This window comes from Schistosoma mansoni, chromosome 4 (genome assembly GCF_000237925.1).
Source record: "Schistosoma mansoni strain Puerto Rico chromosome 4, complete genome".
NCBI classification, from domain to species: domain Eukaryota; kingdom Metazoa; phylum Platyhelminthes; class Trematoda; order Strigeidida; family Schistosomatidae; genus Schistosoma; species Schistosoma mansoni.
This window is the reverse complement of record NC_031498.1, coordinates 19,586,643-19,602,660: the sequence shown is the minus strand read 5'-3', so window position 1 is coordinate 19,602,660 and position 16,018 is coordinate 19,586,643. Positions and strand designations below refer to the sequence as shown.

The following is a 16,018-nucleotide window of genomic DNA, read 5'->3' as shown; positions in this document are numbered from 1 at the left end:
CAGGTTTTCCATGGTGGTCTAGATTCAACTGACTCACGCTTTCAAACTTATGATAAATACTAAATCTCCACAAAACCCCTTCTATATTCTATTTGTTTATTATCAGATGGTAAGATTGTAAGCTGAAGCAAGTATTATGATTCATTTTTAAAGTCAGTTCAAACAACCGCTTTTAAACAGTTTGTTTTTGTACGCAAGTTTGATATATAAGTAGTTCTTTCTATTAGATTATATACATTAAGACAAGGTAATTTATAAAATGAAAAACTTTGTTTAAAAATAAGACATTTGAGCAGTTTTACAACCAGAACTCATATTCGTTTCAAAAATCCTTAGTAAGTCTACATATATTCGTAGACAATGTGGATATTGTGACTAACCGGACGATCTTCGAAACACTTGTAGATTAATTTCGATAATTGAGATCATGAATCAATTGAAGCTAGACCACCATGGAAAACTTGGAGGAACTGGACAGCCGTTTCGTCCTATTATGGGACTCTTCAACAGTGCGCATCGACGATTTCTAATGGTTATTAAATGTTATATATGAAGTAGCTTAGTTAATATGAATAAACGAATTGTAAAACTTTACACTTCAAACAACTGTAGTTATAACACAATTCATTTTGGTAAAGTTTTGTTCGCTGAGCTAGATGCTTTGATCGTCAGAGAACAAAACTCCACCAAAACTATCCGTCTGAGCTAATTATCTTCACCATCTCAACGTAATTCAAAGCTAAGTATTCATTAGTAATTTTGTCTTCTCACAATACCAGCTGGAAATGGTTTACTACCTGTAAAGTTTTAAATCTATTTTCCTTCAAGTTGCAAAGCTTGACTTTTATATATAATAATTGATAATCATTTGATTGAGTATAGTATTTAGCTCAGAATGAATTAAGTTATTCTAATTTATCAAAATGAACGGAATCATCTGTCTTGTATTCTCTACATTTATTCTGCTTTTGCGAAAAAAAAACTTTACATGCCTAATCATGTACTCATTCCTTGTCATATATTAACAAAACATGATCACTTCCTATCATAAATTATTTACTAATTATTATGTACCCTTCTGATAGTATTTTTTTTACTATATAGAGAGTGATTACTGAACAACCTACGTAATAAGTAAGTATTAAAAGCAAGCAATCATAAAAAAGTAAAAGAATACTTAATGTCGGAAATGTATAATGAATACATATTAAACTTAATATAAGACAAAATTCATATGATAGGAGACCCTGAACAACGTTTACGTAGCTGGATTTTTGCATAAAAAAACAGAAAGAAAATTCTTGGTCTCTGGATGAATTAGAAAAAAAAGTGATTGTCGGATGAAAATAACTATTCAATGTAAAAACAGAATTATTCAACATCTTTATGAACTAGGTTTTTTTTTCTGTAAAGTAAATACTTCTACTCAACAAAGAAAAAAAAGTTATTATTATTCTAGAGAAATATTTCTTTCCAGTTGGGCTTTGATCACTAGCTCACATGGAGATAAGGGTTTTATGATTAGTAATATAAAAAATTTTTATTCATGTTTTTCTGAATCATTTAGTATTATTAGAAAATTAAAACGTAATAATGAATTAATAAAACATCTATCAAAGATGAAGGGCGAATTGGTGATTGCTTTATTTAAAAGCGAACTAAATGATGGGTGGTCTATGAAAAGTTGCTATAAGACTAAGAGATTAGATATTTAAAAAGTTAATGAAATGTCTTATTGAAACTTTAAACAATCGAAATAGTTACTTAAAACTGAAGATGATGGAGGATAGTGGTGCAATATAATGGTTTGGTTGACGTTACACATTAACACCGTCGGATGTCGAATCAGTGGTTTAGAGGCCAAAGGTTCGCGCGCGAGACCGAAGGTCCCGAGTTTGAATCAAACGTGCTGGTTCGTGAATGTACACTTCGAAGGTGTCCCATTGCAGTGACTAGTACTATGTCAAGCCCACATAGGTTATTCTAGTTTCTGAACAAACCAATTTATTCATTCTTCTCAAGCCCTATTTGACCTTGCTAATTACTCTTTTAATAATGCTGACTGTTTTTATATGATCATATGTGTGTTAATTGTTTGCCTTATTCATTAAGTGTTTGTAACGTATTTTTATCTTAATATAAATATCGAGTCACGTTTAATCAAGACGAGTCGGTTCACTTGCCTTCTCCGCTGCGTATCAGTTTGTTTCTCTGTTTGTTCGTCTGGATCATTGAGTGTATGAAATATACGTATTCAAAATTCATTCTCGTATTTGACTTATTTTATCTCTCTACTCTTTAACGTGAATTATGTCAAAAGAAATATACGACGGTTGGCTGCATGTATATTACGATAAAAATCTGCATACGATTTAACTGTAGTCAGATATAAAGCCGCTAAATCATACTGGAATAAAACGGCTGTACGGGGATTTCAGGCTTTCAACTCTGGTGTAATATTGACCGATTCATGATCTCATTTAAAATGAAAACGGTGGTTTTCATAATATTTACAGTCGCATCTCAGATAGTCCAGTTGTGAGGTTTTAACTTGTGAATCTGAGTGACTCCGGTTTGAATTCCATAGAGTTAAGCAGTTTTGCTTGATATTTCAGAAACAACTTTTTAACAAATCCCAACTTATATGATACACCAGTTCTGAGTTTCTTGTAGACCTTATAGTATGAAACGTTTCACTCCAGCGATAACTTAATACGTTTTCAGTTAAATGAATTAATTACCTTAATGTATAGTAAAGCTTTATTGATTGGATGAAATTCCCATTAAAACAATTACAATGACAAATTATAAATAAGCTCCATCATTAACATAATTATATATTCAGTAATTGATTAAAGTGATCTTTTGATTCAATTCACATAGTTTATGTTTATAGAAAAGAAAAACGATCAAAAAACTATTTTTATGGATAGTCAAATAGGTTTGTGTACATCCATAATCATATTTGGTTAGATACATCAATACAATCATTAATTCTATTCTCTTGAAATCAGACTAAACATACAATAAATTAATGAGCATAAATTGTACAACTAGTTTTTTTTCCAAAGTTAATTATATAAAGTGATCAGACGTTTTATTACTCAGATTAGCTGGGGTTTCTTTATTTTTCTGTATAGAATTTTGATTTTTTATTTCGTTTACACACAATCACATCTCTCTAGATCATGCAACATAATCCTTTTTTTTTCCTAACAAAATATTCCCCTAATATAATAATACCTAATCATGTGTATTCAAATTAACTATTAAAATGGTTTTAAATGTAATGTTTAATACATATTCGAGTTTTGCATAATTTTTCTTGCAGGGGGGGGTGTCACATACCATGTACAATCATCCAAATGTTGAGAAGATGAATTTTTAACAAATCAAACATTCAAATATAGTCTGTACATAATTAGCTAACTTATTTTGTCCATTAAGATAGCTAACATATTCAAATGCTGCTGTTTAATACAAGTTCATATCTTATGAGAACTAGATACATTTTCTTGATGTATTCCTTCGGTTATTACCCGTGTCTAGTGAATTATACCAATTATCTCACATTCGAACTGCTGCTATTCAGCATATAAGATTTCCAAGCTTAAATTTATCGCCTAAGACTGCATATTTCAAAGTACAGTGTAATGACCAGATTTCTTACACACTTATTTATTTACGCCTATTACCCTCCAATAGAGCATAGGCCGCCGATCAGTATTCTCCATTCTGTCCACTGGCCCTCCTATCTTGTTCTGTCTAATTCTTGTTCATTTTTTTCATATCAGTCTCCAATTATCAACGCAGCGTGTTCTTTGGTCTTCCTCCTTTCCGCCTCCATTCACAATCCAAAGTGAGGGCTTGCCTTGTGACACAGTTTTGTAAATTCCGTAATGTATTTCCTATCCACTTCCACCACTTCTTCCTCAATTCTTCCTCCACTGAAATCTAGTTTGTTCTCTCCCACAATAGAATGTTGCTGATAGTGTCTGATCAACGGATCCGAAGTATTTTGCGTAGACAACTGATAATAAACACTTGTATCTTCTGGATGATGGCTTTCGTAGTTCTCCAAGTTTCCACTCCACACAGTAGAACTGTCTTAACATTTGTAATGAAAATTCCGACTTTGGTGTTGGTTGACAGGTGTTTTAAGTTCCAGATGTTCTTCAGTTGTAAATATACTACTCTTGCTTTGCCAGTCCGCGTCTTGACATCTGCATCAGATCCACCGTGTTCATGAATGATGCTGCCCAGATATGTGAAGTTTTTACATCTTCAGACCAGTATTCTGCCTAATTTAAAATAAAAATATCACAACATATTTTTATTGGTAATAATTTAACAATATTAAAATATTTATTACTAGTTATATGCAAACGAAAAGTGAAGAACGTCGAAAGAAACTAAATAGACAGTCATTTTACTTTGAAAATTTTACGCCAATGTCCATTCTAGTTTCAAAAATAACCAAATGTCAAGACTATTACTGACAAAAACGAAAACAGTTAAAACCTGAAATTTGTGCTCTGTTTCTAAATAGTCTATATTCTGTCTGTCTCTTCAAATAATAATTACGCTAAATATAATCAAAGAAATTCAATCATTTCAAAGTCGTCCCTTATGTCTACTGATTACTTCGTTCATACGTACACATATATTAGTAAGATGACAGTATTAGTTTGCGGTAAATACTATGTTGTAGAAATAAATATATATATATCGTGTATGCTACTTATGTTTACAGTCATAAGTAGTATATAATACCAGTCCAAAGTTCAATGTCTGTGAGCAGAAGGCTGAGAAGAATGAAATAAAGAGAGAAGAGAAGGAAACTGTAAACAATCAAGATAATAACATGAATGAAATATTAGTGAAGCTTGTAAGAGACAATTCAAACATGTACAAATAACGGATTTAATATATGATTTTCACATTTAACTTAACCATTGTTTGGCCGTAGATTAAACATTAAGTTGGTCTTCTCCATCAAGTCTCATTCACTTCACATATATATATATATATATATATATATAATGCTAAATTGCTCGAGTTTAAAAAAGTTTAAAAAATTCTTAGCGTACTGTTTTATTAAAGACTGTCAATTGTTCAGTCGTTCCCATTTATTTTTATATGTCGTTTTGCCATCTGTTTCAACTATTCAGTAACATAAATAATTTAATCCAACATTACTTACTTACTCCTGTTACCCCTCGCAGAGGACATAGGCCACTCACCAGCACTCTCCATACAACCCTGTACTGGACACTTCATTCCAGTTGCTATTCATCCTTTACATGTCTGCTTCCAATTACCAAAGAAATGTGAACCTTAGTCTTCCTCTTTTCCGTTTCCTTTCACGGTTTCAAGTTAGCGTTTGCCTCATAATACAGTTTGGTAATTTGCTCAATGTATATCTGATCAACCTCCAACGTATTTTCCTAATTTCCTCTTCATTTGGTAACTGGTTTGTTCTTTCCCATAGTAGACTGTTGCTGATAGTATCTGGACAACGGACATTGAGTATGTTGTGTAGACAACTGTTTATGAATACTTGTGCCATTTTGATGATGGTTGTAGTAGTTCTTTAATTTTGATCTCCGTGTAGTAGAACTGTGTTGAACTTCGTATTGAAGATTGAAACTTTGATATTGGTTGACAATTGTTTTGAGTTTCATATGTTCTTCAACTGTATGAATGCTACCTATGCTCCGTCTGTATCACTTCCAGGTTTACTGTCGGTCCCAATACCGCAAAAACAAGGAAGGTTGTGTGTGGGGTCAACCACCCCATCCCATAGAAAACAACCTTGTTAAAAAGAACGTTAACCAGAATCCAACATTATTGAATTTATAAAATTCACTGAATAATGATATTTTATAATATATCAGATCAACAGAATATGTAATGTTCTGTTTTATCACAGACTTACTTTACTCATATTTTTATTATTATGAGGATTAATGAAATGACCTGAAAGTTTTTTTTTTGAATGAGGACATTCACCTAATTCAAATGATATTTTAATGAATATACAATTCATTATATGTGTTTTAGTTAATCTAGCACGACTGATTGAATACATGTGAACAAGCATCTAATGTCCATTAGAGTTCTAGAATTTTCATTAACATCAATTCTAAACTAACACATAGGATACAAAAAAATTTAATTTCATAGGCAGTATCTGAAAAAAAGATAATAAACTCCTTAATTCATACAAAGATGGATAGTGGCTAGCAGTAAAATCCAAGACACGCGTTTCATCCTATTTGGGACTCGTCAGCAAGATGTATCTGCTTTTCAGAGTTAATGTTCACTCTGGTACTCGAACCCAGTACCATTGGCTTTAAAGGCCATAGTTTTATCCACTTAACTACTAAGTTCTGATAACGACTTGCTTGTGCAATGGGGGACAAGTTTTAAATTCACTTGTTGTTGTTTACTTGTATCTCTCCATTGTTAATTAGGACTGCGATTGAGAAGATACAAGTAAACAACACCAAGTGAACATTGTAACATATTTGATAAATAATAATAAAAATAATATGATAACAAATGTTTCATTACTGGTTTATAAATATAATAATTTGCCACTTGCTTGTGCAATGAGGTGAAGTTTTAAATTCACTTGGTATTGTTCACACCAAATTTCCCTTTGTTATTTAGGACTGCAATTGATCAGTCTCTCATTGGCATATATGCATACTGTGCGTATTGCCTCGATATTGCCTTATTTCACAATAAGAGACGGATTAACTGGAGTCCTAAACATCAATGGGAAGATTCAAGTAAACAATACCAAGTCAATTCTTAATTTATACAGTTATTTCATGTAAGAATACACTGTCAAATCAACTTACACTATGTACACATCTCTAATATCAGCTCAGTATAAAGTTCATACTATACAGTTACAAATTTTTTAATGAAAACTCAACATATAATTCGTATGCTCTGAAATAATCTAACTGCCTAAATACTTAAATAAATTTCGATTGGTCTCAGTTCTCTTATTTGCATCCTGTGCCAAGGTAAACTTCAATTTCTAGATACAAGTACATTGAACTAATGAAAGCCAAACATAACGACATCTATTTTAGTTTCTACTGAAAGTCACAATTCATCTCTACTGGAAAACTAAAATTGTTTCATTTCATTATTTGTTGTCAATTGAATGAGAATCACACCTACAGTATTTGATTTATGTGAGAAGCAGTAAACAATGGAGTTCAACCAGGTATGTCGGGAGATATCAACTCACTGAAGACATTGGTGAATAGCTGCTCGATTTCGTGGATTGGTCGAAGTTAGACATTAACACCGTTGGATACCGACTCAGTGGTCTATCGGTTGAGGGCTCTGGCTCCAGACTGGTAGGTTCTGGGTTCGAATCTCGCGAGTATGGATCGTGGATGCATACTGCTGAGGAGTCCCACAATAGGACGAAACGGCCATCCAGTGCTTCCAGGTTTTCTCTGATGGTCTAGCTTCAATTGACTCATGATTTCAACTATATAAGATTACTAAAATCTCCACAAAATCCCTTCTGATTATATAGAATGAATCAATTTCCCATAACTTAATCAAGGAACTCTCCTCTCTCTCAAATCTATCACTACTAGGTTATCTGACCTGAATTTTCTAAATGAAGTATTGATCATTAAAATAATTACATTATTCTTATTCAGTGTAAATATATATAAACAATTTATTAGTTATATCACGAAACTATTCTGTCACCTCAAAAATCTATTCCTATGACATCATTTTTCCATTCAAACAAAAAAGGAACCTAAAGGTTTATATTATTATGATGAATTGAAATCTTTAAGGTGAAATAATGTTTTTTTCAAAATTATGCGGGAAAATAAAAAAAAATGATGTTTTCTCTTTTTCCCTTGTAAAGTCATATTTGACATAAAGCATCAATTCATTATTTGACAATTACAGAGCATAAAAAATAATTCTTCATTTAAACAATATGATCTAGAACATTGGCCGATTCACTACCATCATTTTCCTATGTGAATTGAATGATATCCATAATAGAAGATTAAATAATAAATAACATTATTTGTAATGTATATGAGTTTGACTTTTGTTTTTTTGATTTCAAAAGCGGTAGTTTTTATTCATCCATTTTGACCTCTTGTGATTTTTTTGAAACAATTATTTGTCATGAAAAAAAAATAAAAATTTGGATGTGACAGACCTAATTCATCTATTCCTTGATTCTTATGATGAATGAGCGGAAATAAAAAAAAATGAAAAAATAAATCTTAATAGTTGAGATCATGAATTCATTGAAGTTAGACCACCATGGAAAACCTGGAAGTACTGAACGGCCGTTTCGTCCAAGTATGGGACTCCTGAGCAGTGCGCATCCATGATCCCACCTCATGAGATTCGAACCCAGGACCTATCGGTCTCTCGCTCAAGCGCTTAACCTCTAAACCACTGAGTCGGCATCCAACGGTTTTAATGTCTAACTTCAATCGGTTCACGAAATTGAGCGACACATCCACCCATGTCTTCAATGAGTTACTATCTCACAACAGACCCGGTTGAACTCCACTGGTCACTGCTTCCATGGCGATCCAGCTTCAATTGGTTCATGATCTCAGCTATTGAAACTACTATAATATCCACAAAACCCCTTCTGATATTATTCAACATATGCTCACTAGTGACTGGCTTCAAGAGGTATTTCCTGGAGTTCTAGTGAGAAACTGTGAACAGTGGAGTTCAATCAGCTGTGTTGTGAGATAGTATCTCACGGAAGACAATAGTGGATGTTTCGCTCAATTTCGTGGATTGGTTGAAGTTAGACATTGACACCGTTGAATGATGCCCCAGTGGTTTAGAGGTTAAGCACTCGCGCGCGAAGCTGGCAGGTCCTAGGTTGGGATCTCGTGAGGCGGGATCGTGGATGCACACTGCCGAGGCGTCCCATGCTTGGGCGAAACGGCCGTACAGTGCTTCCAGGTTTTGTTGAAGAATGTCAAAAACCTAGATCAAAAATTTTCTGGCAATTATCCTGAACAACCTTAAATTATCTAGTAATACAGAATAAACTAACATAAAGTAACATAAAATTTCACTCTCAATCGTTACAAAACTCTATTCATTTCAGTATAGGGTTGTGGAGATTGTTGAGCTTTCATTGAGATCATGAAGCGAAAAATGTTAGACCACTGTTGCAAACCCAAAAGCACTAGATGCCCATTTCATCCTAGTATGACACTTCTTATTAGTATGAATCTATGATCCCGCATGCGAGACTTGAACCCAGGAACTTCGGTACTGTCAGTGAAAGCATAACGTATAGACCACTGAGCAGATATGCAACTGTGTTCTATTCATTTCAAAAAGATATCTACTTCAAACAATTGCATCTTAACCTGTCAGATGTTTTAAATTAGTCTGATTTGTTCTACGCTTGAATGATTGAAAAAGGGCTACTTTCTAAAGCACTTACTAAAGCACTTTTGATAGATATACACATGAATATCGAAAGTATATTATCTGCCTGGGTTTATATACGTTGATATGATTCTTTTTAAGTCACATGAACAAGCTATTTCAATGCTTTTAATCTAAAAAACAAATGAATGTCCGTAATTATTTGTTTAAATATTTATAAAGCCATTATCTTTAAGTGCGTTTTATTTTATAATAAATTAATTTTTGTTTTAAAAGTTACTAAGTTTACAAGGAAAGACGCTTTTGAAAGATACTTCGATAAGCATAAATTAAAAACATGTTTATATATTCATATAAATTAAAACAACACAAATTAAAATATATTTCGAATTGACGGTCTTCAGAATTATAATTCTTTTAATTACTACAGACTATTACTTACACCTGTTACCCCTCGTCGATTAGCATAGGCCGCCCACCAGCATTCTCCAACCAACACTGTCCTGGACAATCCTTTCCAGTTAACATTCGTCATTTTCATATCTGCCTCGATTTCCAGGCGTAATGTGTTCTTCGGCCTTCCTCTTTTCCGTTTCCACTTCCGGATTACAAGTTAGCACCTGCCTGATGATGCAGTTTGGTAATTTCCGAAATGTATGTCCTATCTACTCCCAACGCCTTTTCCTAAGCTCCTCTTTATCTGATAACTGGTTTGTCCTCTACCATAAAGAGCTATTGCTGTTAGTATCCGGCCAATGGATATTTTAGTATCTTGCATAGACAACTGTTTATAAATAATTGTACCATTTGGATGCTAGTTGTAGTAGTTCTCCACTTTTCAGCTCCGTACAGTAGAACTGTTCTGACGTTTGTATTGAAGATTCTCACTTTGATATTGGTTTTGAGTTCTATATGTTCATCAATTGTAGGAATGCCGCCCTTGATTTTCTAATCCTCGCTTTCGCATCTGCATCCGATCCTCCTTTATCATCAATGATGCTTTCCAAGTACGTGAAAGATTCCACCTCTTCCAGAGTTTCGCCATCATGTGTGATTGGGTTGGTATTCTCCGTGTTGTATTTGAGGATTTTGCTTTTCCCTTATAAACGATGAGGCCTAATGATGCAGAGGCTGCTGCTACATTAGTTGTCGTCGTCTGTATTTGTTCGTGTGTATGGGCTAGGTCATCTGAGAAGTCAAGATCGTCTAACTGATTCTCAGCTGTCCATTGTATTCTGTGCTTTCCCTCAGATATCGAGGTCTTCATAATCCAGTCAACCACCAGGAAAAAGAGAAAGGGAGAGAGTTGGCAGCCTTGTCTGACTCCGGTCCTCACTTGGAATGTATCAGTTGGCTGTCCTCCATGCACGACTTTGCAATGTATTCCATCGTATGAAATCCTGATGATATTGATGATCTTTTCAGGTATACCATAAAGTCCCCTTATCCACACTGTCGGATGTGTTCGCATAGTCAATGAAGTTGATGTATAGTGATTGTTCAATGATGATCTGTAGTGTAGCGATTTGGTCTGTACACGATTGATCGATGTGGAACCCAGCTTGTTTTCCTCGAAGTTGGGCGTCTACTGAATCTCTCATCCGGCTCAGCAACACTTTGTTGAATACCTTTCCTGGTACTGACATTAGTGTGGTGCTTCTGTAGTTCTCACATTTGCCCAGATCTTCTTTCTTTGGAATCTTGATGAGATATCCTTCTTTGGCACTTGTTCCTCCTTCCAAATCTTACTGGACAGAACTTGGAGTCTGTTTGAAGTTGCTTCTATGACTGCTTTTAGTGTTTTAGTTGATTTAATGTCAGGTCCTGCTGCTTTCCCACTACTGATTTGTCCGAAAGTTATGCTGATTTCTTCGATCGTTGATGGAATGGCAGCTAAAGGAAGGTCTATACGTGCTGCCTCTATGTCTCGTGGATTCAGAGTACCTGGACTATTCAGGAGTCTTCAAAATGATCCACACAACTGTTCCTTTGTTCTTGAATTTCAGTGATTGTCTCGCCTTCTTCGTCCTTGGCTGATCTCTCTGGTTTACTATATTTCTCCAAAATTTTCTTCATTGTGTCATATAGCTGTTCCATATTTCCTTCTTTTGAAGCTTTTTTCGCTGTCGTTGCTAGCTCTCCCATGTATTTCTGCTTGTCAATAATGCTCCTATTCACGTACTTCTTTGCTACTTTGTATTCAGCTTGCGGTCTGTCATTTTTTGTTCTTGTTCGACTATTGTTATTCGCTCTCTACTTATTCTTACTTTCTTGAATCTTGTCCACAGTTTCCACAGAGACCGATTCCTTGTGATGATGCTTGGTGCGGTTCAAAACCTTCAGACACGTTGAAGTTAGTGCTTGTTTGATCCCTTTTCAGTTTCCCTCCATGATAGTATCTTCCTCTTTGAGTAGATTTTGTAAGGTTTGGGACGTGTTGTAAAGAGTTCTCTCCAATTCGTTGAGCTTGTCAATATCTAGAAGGAAGGCTATATTAAACATTTGTAATGGTGTTCGTCCAGTTCTCCGATGCATCTTTAGCTTTAGTTTCATCTTGGCAACCAAAAGTTAGGATGATTTGAAGCTATGTCAGCTCCTATCCTGGTCCTCACATCCTCCATTGTCCTTGTGATTTTTTTATTGATACAAATGTGATCAATCTGGTTCTTCGTGATGTGATAGGGTGAGAACCATGCAACTTTGTGTATGCGTTTATGTGGAAATATTGTGCTGCCAATAACCGATTTGTTGAACTTACATAGGTTTGTGATTATCCTGGACCCATGAGATTCACACCCAATAAGTGTATGTCGTACTTTGTTGGACAGCATTGGAGCAACTTCCTGAGTGTGTTGGGCGTTTTCCTCTTCATGACCGGAGTAGAGCGGCATCTCTCCCGTATCTAGCCTTTGCTGCCCAGGTAAGTCCAATGGGTTTCGCTGATTCCGAGTACTGCCAATTTGTATCTCCTCATTTCCATCGCTTTTTGATTGGTCTTCTTTGTCTCCCACATTGTTCAGACACTTCATGTACCTACAAAGAGTGTTGCTGTGATTGTTAGAAGGGGCATTGGCGTCATGACTTCCGAAGGAACTTGGCTTTCATTATGAGACGTCATAATTCTTCCTTCAACTAGGAAGGGCAGAATTTAAATGGTTTAATTTTGCTGAATATAGTTGGGATTTTTTATCCAAACTCTCCTCTTTCACTCGAGCATGAGACCGGCATTAACTCAAGAACTACAGGTGGAGTTCCTAGACACTATTACTATTGAAATATTATGAGTACAAAAATAAACATAAATACTTAAGTATTAGGCATAAAATTTAAGAAAACGCTTTACACCCATACATTTAGTTCATTTTAGCAAGCGGATTTTGTAACTTTTATTCAGTTAAAATGATAGTTAAATCACGTTCAAAACATAACTGTTACAAATGAGAGAGTACTATACAGTGTAAGAATATTGTAATTGATGACAACTATCTTACTCTCATTATGGTTAAAATATAACGATTTCAGCTTTTTCAGAGAAACTTTAATAATTGTGATCAAAGTTGGTTGATAATTTGGTTTAATTTCTCACAAAAGTATTCAGCAACTTTTAATAGGGAATTTATTATTCACTTTCACTTAATAATGTCTAAGAAAAGTTCACTAATTATCATGATTGTTTTACAGAGTAAACCCTTTTCCTTTATTTCAAATGCTTATTGTTTTCAGAAAGTCAACTAGTAATGTAATCACGGACTGATTTTAATGATATAACATTTAAAAGTTAGGAATCACTGTACATTTATTTTGTCCTAGAATGGAACTACTTAACAGTATATATCCATGACTTCATTGTTGACCAATCTTAAGATCACTGAAATTTCATGGTGAACTACTAGCTTTTAGATCGCTAAGCCGGAATCCAATGATTTACGTATCTAGATTCAATTAATCTACCGTATTGATTAAATATTTTCAATTACCTCACCTTTGACATGAATGAAATTCACTGGCGATGGTTCTTCATTGAAACTTCAAAAATTTCCTCCCAAAATTATTCATACATTAATAGTATTTGTCCTAATAATCAGTGGTGTTAAATTGTTAAAAAGACTCGGAAATAGTAGTGGTTAAAATCATCCTTCATATGTACAGGTTTCCGCCAGCCTACTATTGAATGGTTTCATGGGGAAAGATCATTGGAGAATAAATCAAATAATCCTAGTTGTTGAGAATGTATCTGTCTTGAATTATATTTTACTCACTTCAATCCAATGAATAAATGAAATTTCACTTCATTTTAAACAACATGAGACAACATTTATACTGTCCAGTCAGATGCAAATCGAAATTGATAGGAATTTTTTGACGATTGAAATAAATTTGCTTACAAGTATTAGGACAGAGCAATCAACAGCATTAATTTCTGAATGTATTCTACTAATATAATAAGATTCCCTATGGAGATCATAATTAAGAATGTTTATCGGTTACTTGATGATTTCCGAAAAGCCATTGATTACTAGTGTTCTGTATATTATATATAGATAACGAAGATCTAACTGAAATCTATATTGTTCGCTTATAGAGGTTTAGCTCCAACCGTAAATAAATTTAATGATGGTTATTAATAATGAATGAAATTTAGAATGAAAAATGTAGTCTGAAAGGTATTTAGCAAACTATTGATTTATCAGTTGAGTATGAATAAAACAGAAGCCTATTTTGTTTTCATTATTGTTTACAAAAGATGTTACAAAAACGAATGTATTATATATAGTTCCCTTTTCATAATTAGGGTGAAAATCAATCCAACTGCTCAAAAACTAATCATGGTACTACTGATAATGTTACAAGTACAACTCGGAGTTTAAGTGAAGATGGTAAGTCGGAGTTTAAGTGAAGATGGTAAGTTTTTATCGAACTGTGTTATATATATATATATATATTGTCATTACATAATTACTTATCAGATTTTACCTTTTAAACCATTTGTGATAAATTAATTGTGCAGAACACTATTGCTTACCAGATTTAATTTTAATCAGGTGATTATATACAGTTGAGTGGTTACCGTAAATCCGGGTTACGAGCTATTTGACAATCATGATCAAGGCGTAACTGAAATCATAATGAAATAGGTGCTTCCAGGTAAATTCGCTCCCGCACCGTAAAACGTCATCATTCGTGACGTTACTGTTGAGTTATTTTAGCCACAATTGATCGCTTCCCAATTGATTGATCACTGAAGAGTGGCCTAATGATCTTTAGTCTTCTATGTGAACCCAGTTAAGTTATGAATAATTTTTAATGTTCATTTATCAATTAGGTTCTTCGTAATTCCATTTTTATGCTTATATTGTAAATTTCTTACACTAATCCAATGAACAAAATGTTCAATAAGGACTTAAAAATTCGACTGATTGTAATACTGTAATACGTTTTTACACCTCTAGCATACCATTTTGCATCATAAGGTTAGCAATTCGTAGATTATTATTTTAAAAAGATCAGATTTTTATCTTTCAAACTCAATGATGAATGAAGAATAATATTTTTAATATATTCTCATCAGGTCCTAACTCTGAATTGTCCAACTTAGTGAACTTAAGTAACAATCAAGTTGATGGTAGATGACATCATTTGTAATTAGGTTTGAAGTAGGAATTATCAATAAAATAGACATAGAAATGTGAAAAGCATGACTATATAATGTTGACATAAATAAATTTGTGATTCGGTTAGAATTTTTAGATTATTAACCAGTATAAATCAGGAAAACTTTGAGAAATAATTATTTGATTACTACAATCACCATAAGAACCCCTTCTGATAATAATCATCATGCGTCCAATAATAACTCGAATCAAGAGGTATTTCCTGGAGTTCTGGTGAGAAACTGTGAACAGTGGAGTTCAACCACGTCTGTTGTGAGATGGTAACCCACTGAAGACAATAATGGATGTGTCGCTCAATTCCGTGGATTGGTTGAAGTTAGACATTATTACCGTTGGATGCCTGCTCAGTGGTCTAGTTTTTGAGCGCTCGCGCCCGAGACTGATAGGTCATGGGTTGGAATCTCGCGATGCACTGCTAAGGAGTCTCATAGTAGGACGAAACGGCCGTCCAGTGCTTCCAGGTTTTCCACGGTCTTCTAGCTTCGGTCAACTTATGTTTTCAATCTTTAAAATAATAATCAGTTTACAAATCACATCAAATTTTTTAGTTGGAAACTACATAATTTACAAACCCATACTAATTAAGTAAGAAACAGGAAAATAAAGTATGTATCGACTGAATACTTCATTTATTTACGAAAAGTGTATAGTTATTACAAAGAAATGTGAATAATAATAATAACATTTAAATAGACGAGTAGTCTATGTGTGCACAAGTTAAATTAGGTACTGTTTAGTTAAAATGACCACTGATTACCAAACATGAAGTTTCTCGAGGTTGGAGAAAAAGTTGAAAGTATTTCTTTGGTAAGCAAAGCTCTTGTTTTTTTTATTTAGGACAATTAAGAATGACAGATTTTAGCGAACAATTATTAACATGTAAAACTACTGAAAATGAATAATTAATACCGATA

The 16,018-nt window shown here is 33.8% G+C and overlaps 1 protein-coding gene across 1 annotated transcript in view; it reads left to right on the top strand.

The window, feature by feature from the left end:
- The window catches only part of Smp_081700 (hypothetical protein), a gene marked incomplete at both ends in the record, with an annotated part of 23,207 nt that extends 7,201 nt beyond the window's left edge, over nucleotides 1–16,006 (top strand). The window contains 2 exons of the mRNA XM_018797111.1: nucleotides 14,225–14,309; nucleotides 15,942–16,006. Of these exons, the coding sequence (XP_018652185.1) occupies nucleotides 14,225–14,309; nucleotides 15,942–16,006 (150 nt within the window). The remainder of the gene's footprint in view (nucleotides 1–14,224; nucleotides 14,310–15,941) is intronic.
- Between the last annotated feature and the right edge of the window lie 12 nt (nucleotides 16,007–16,018).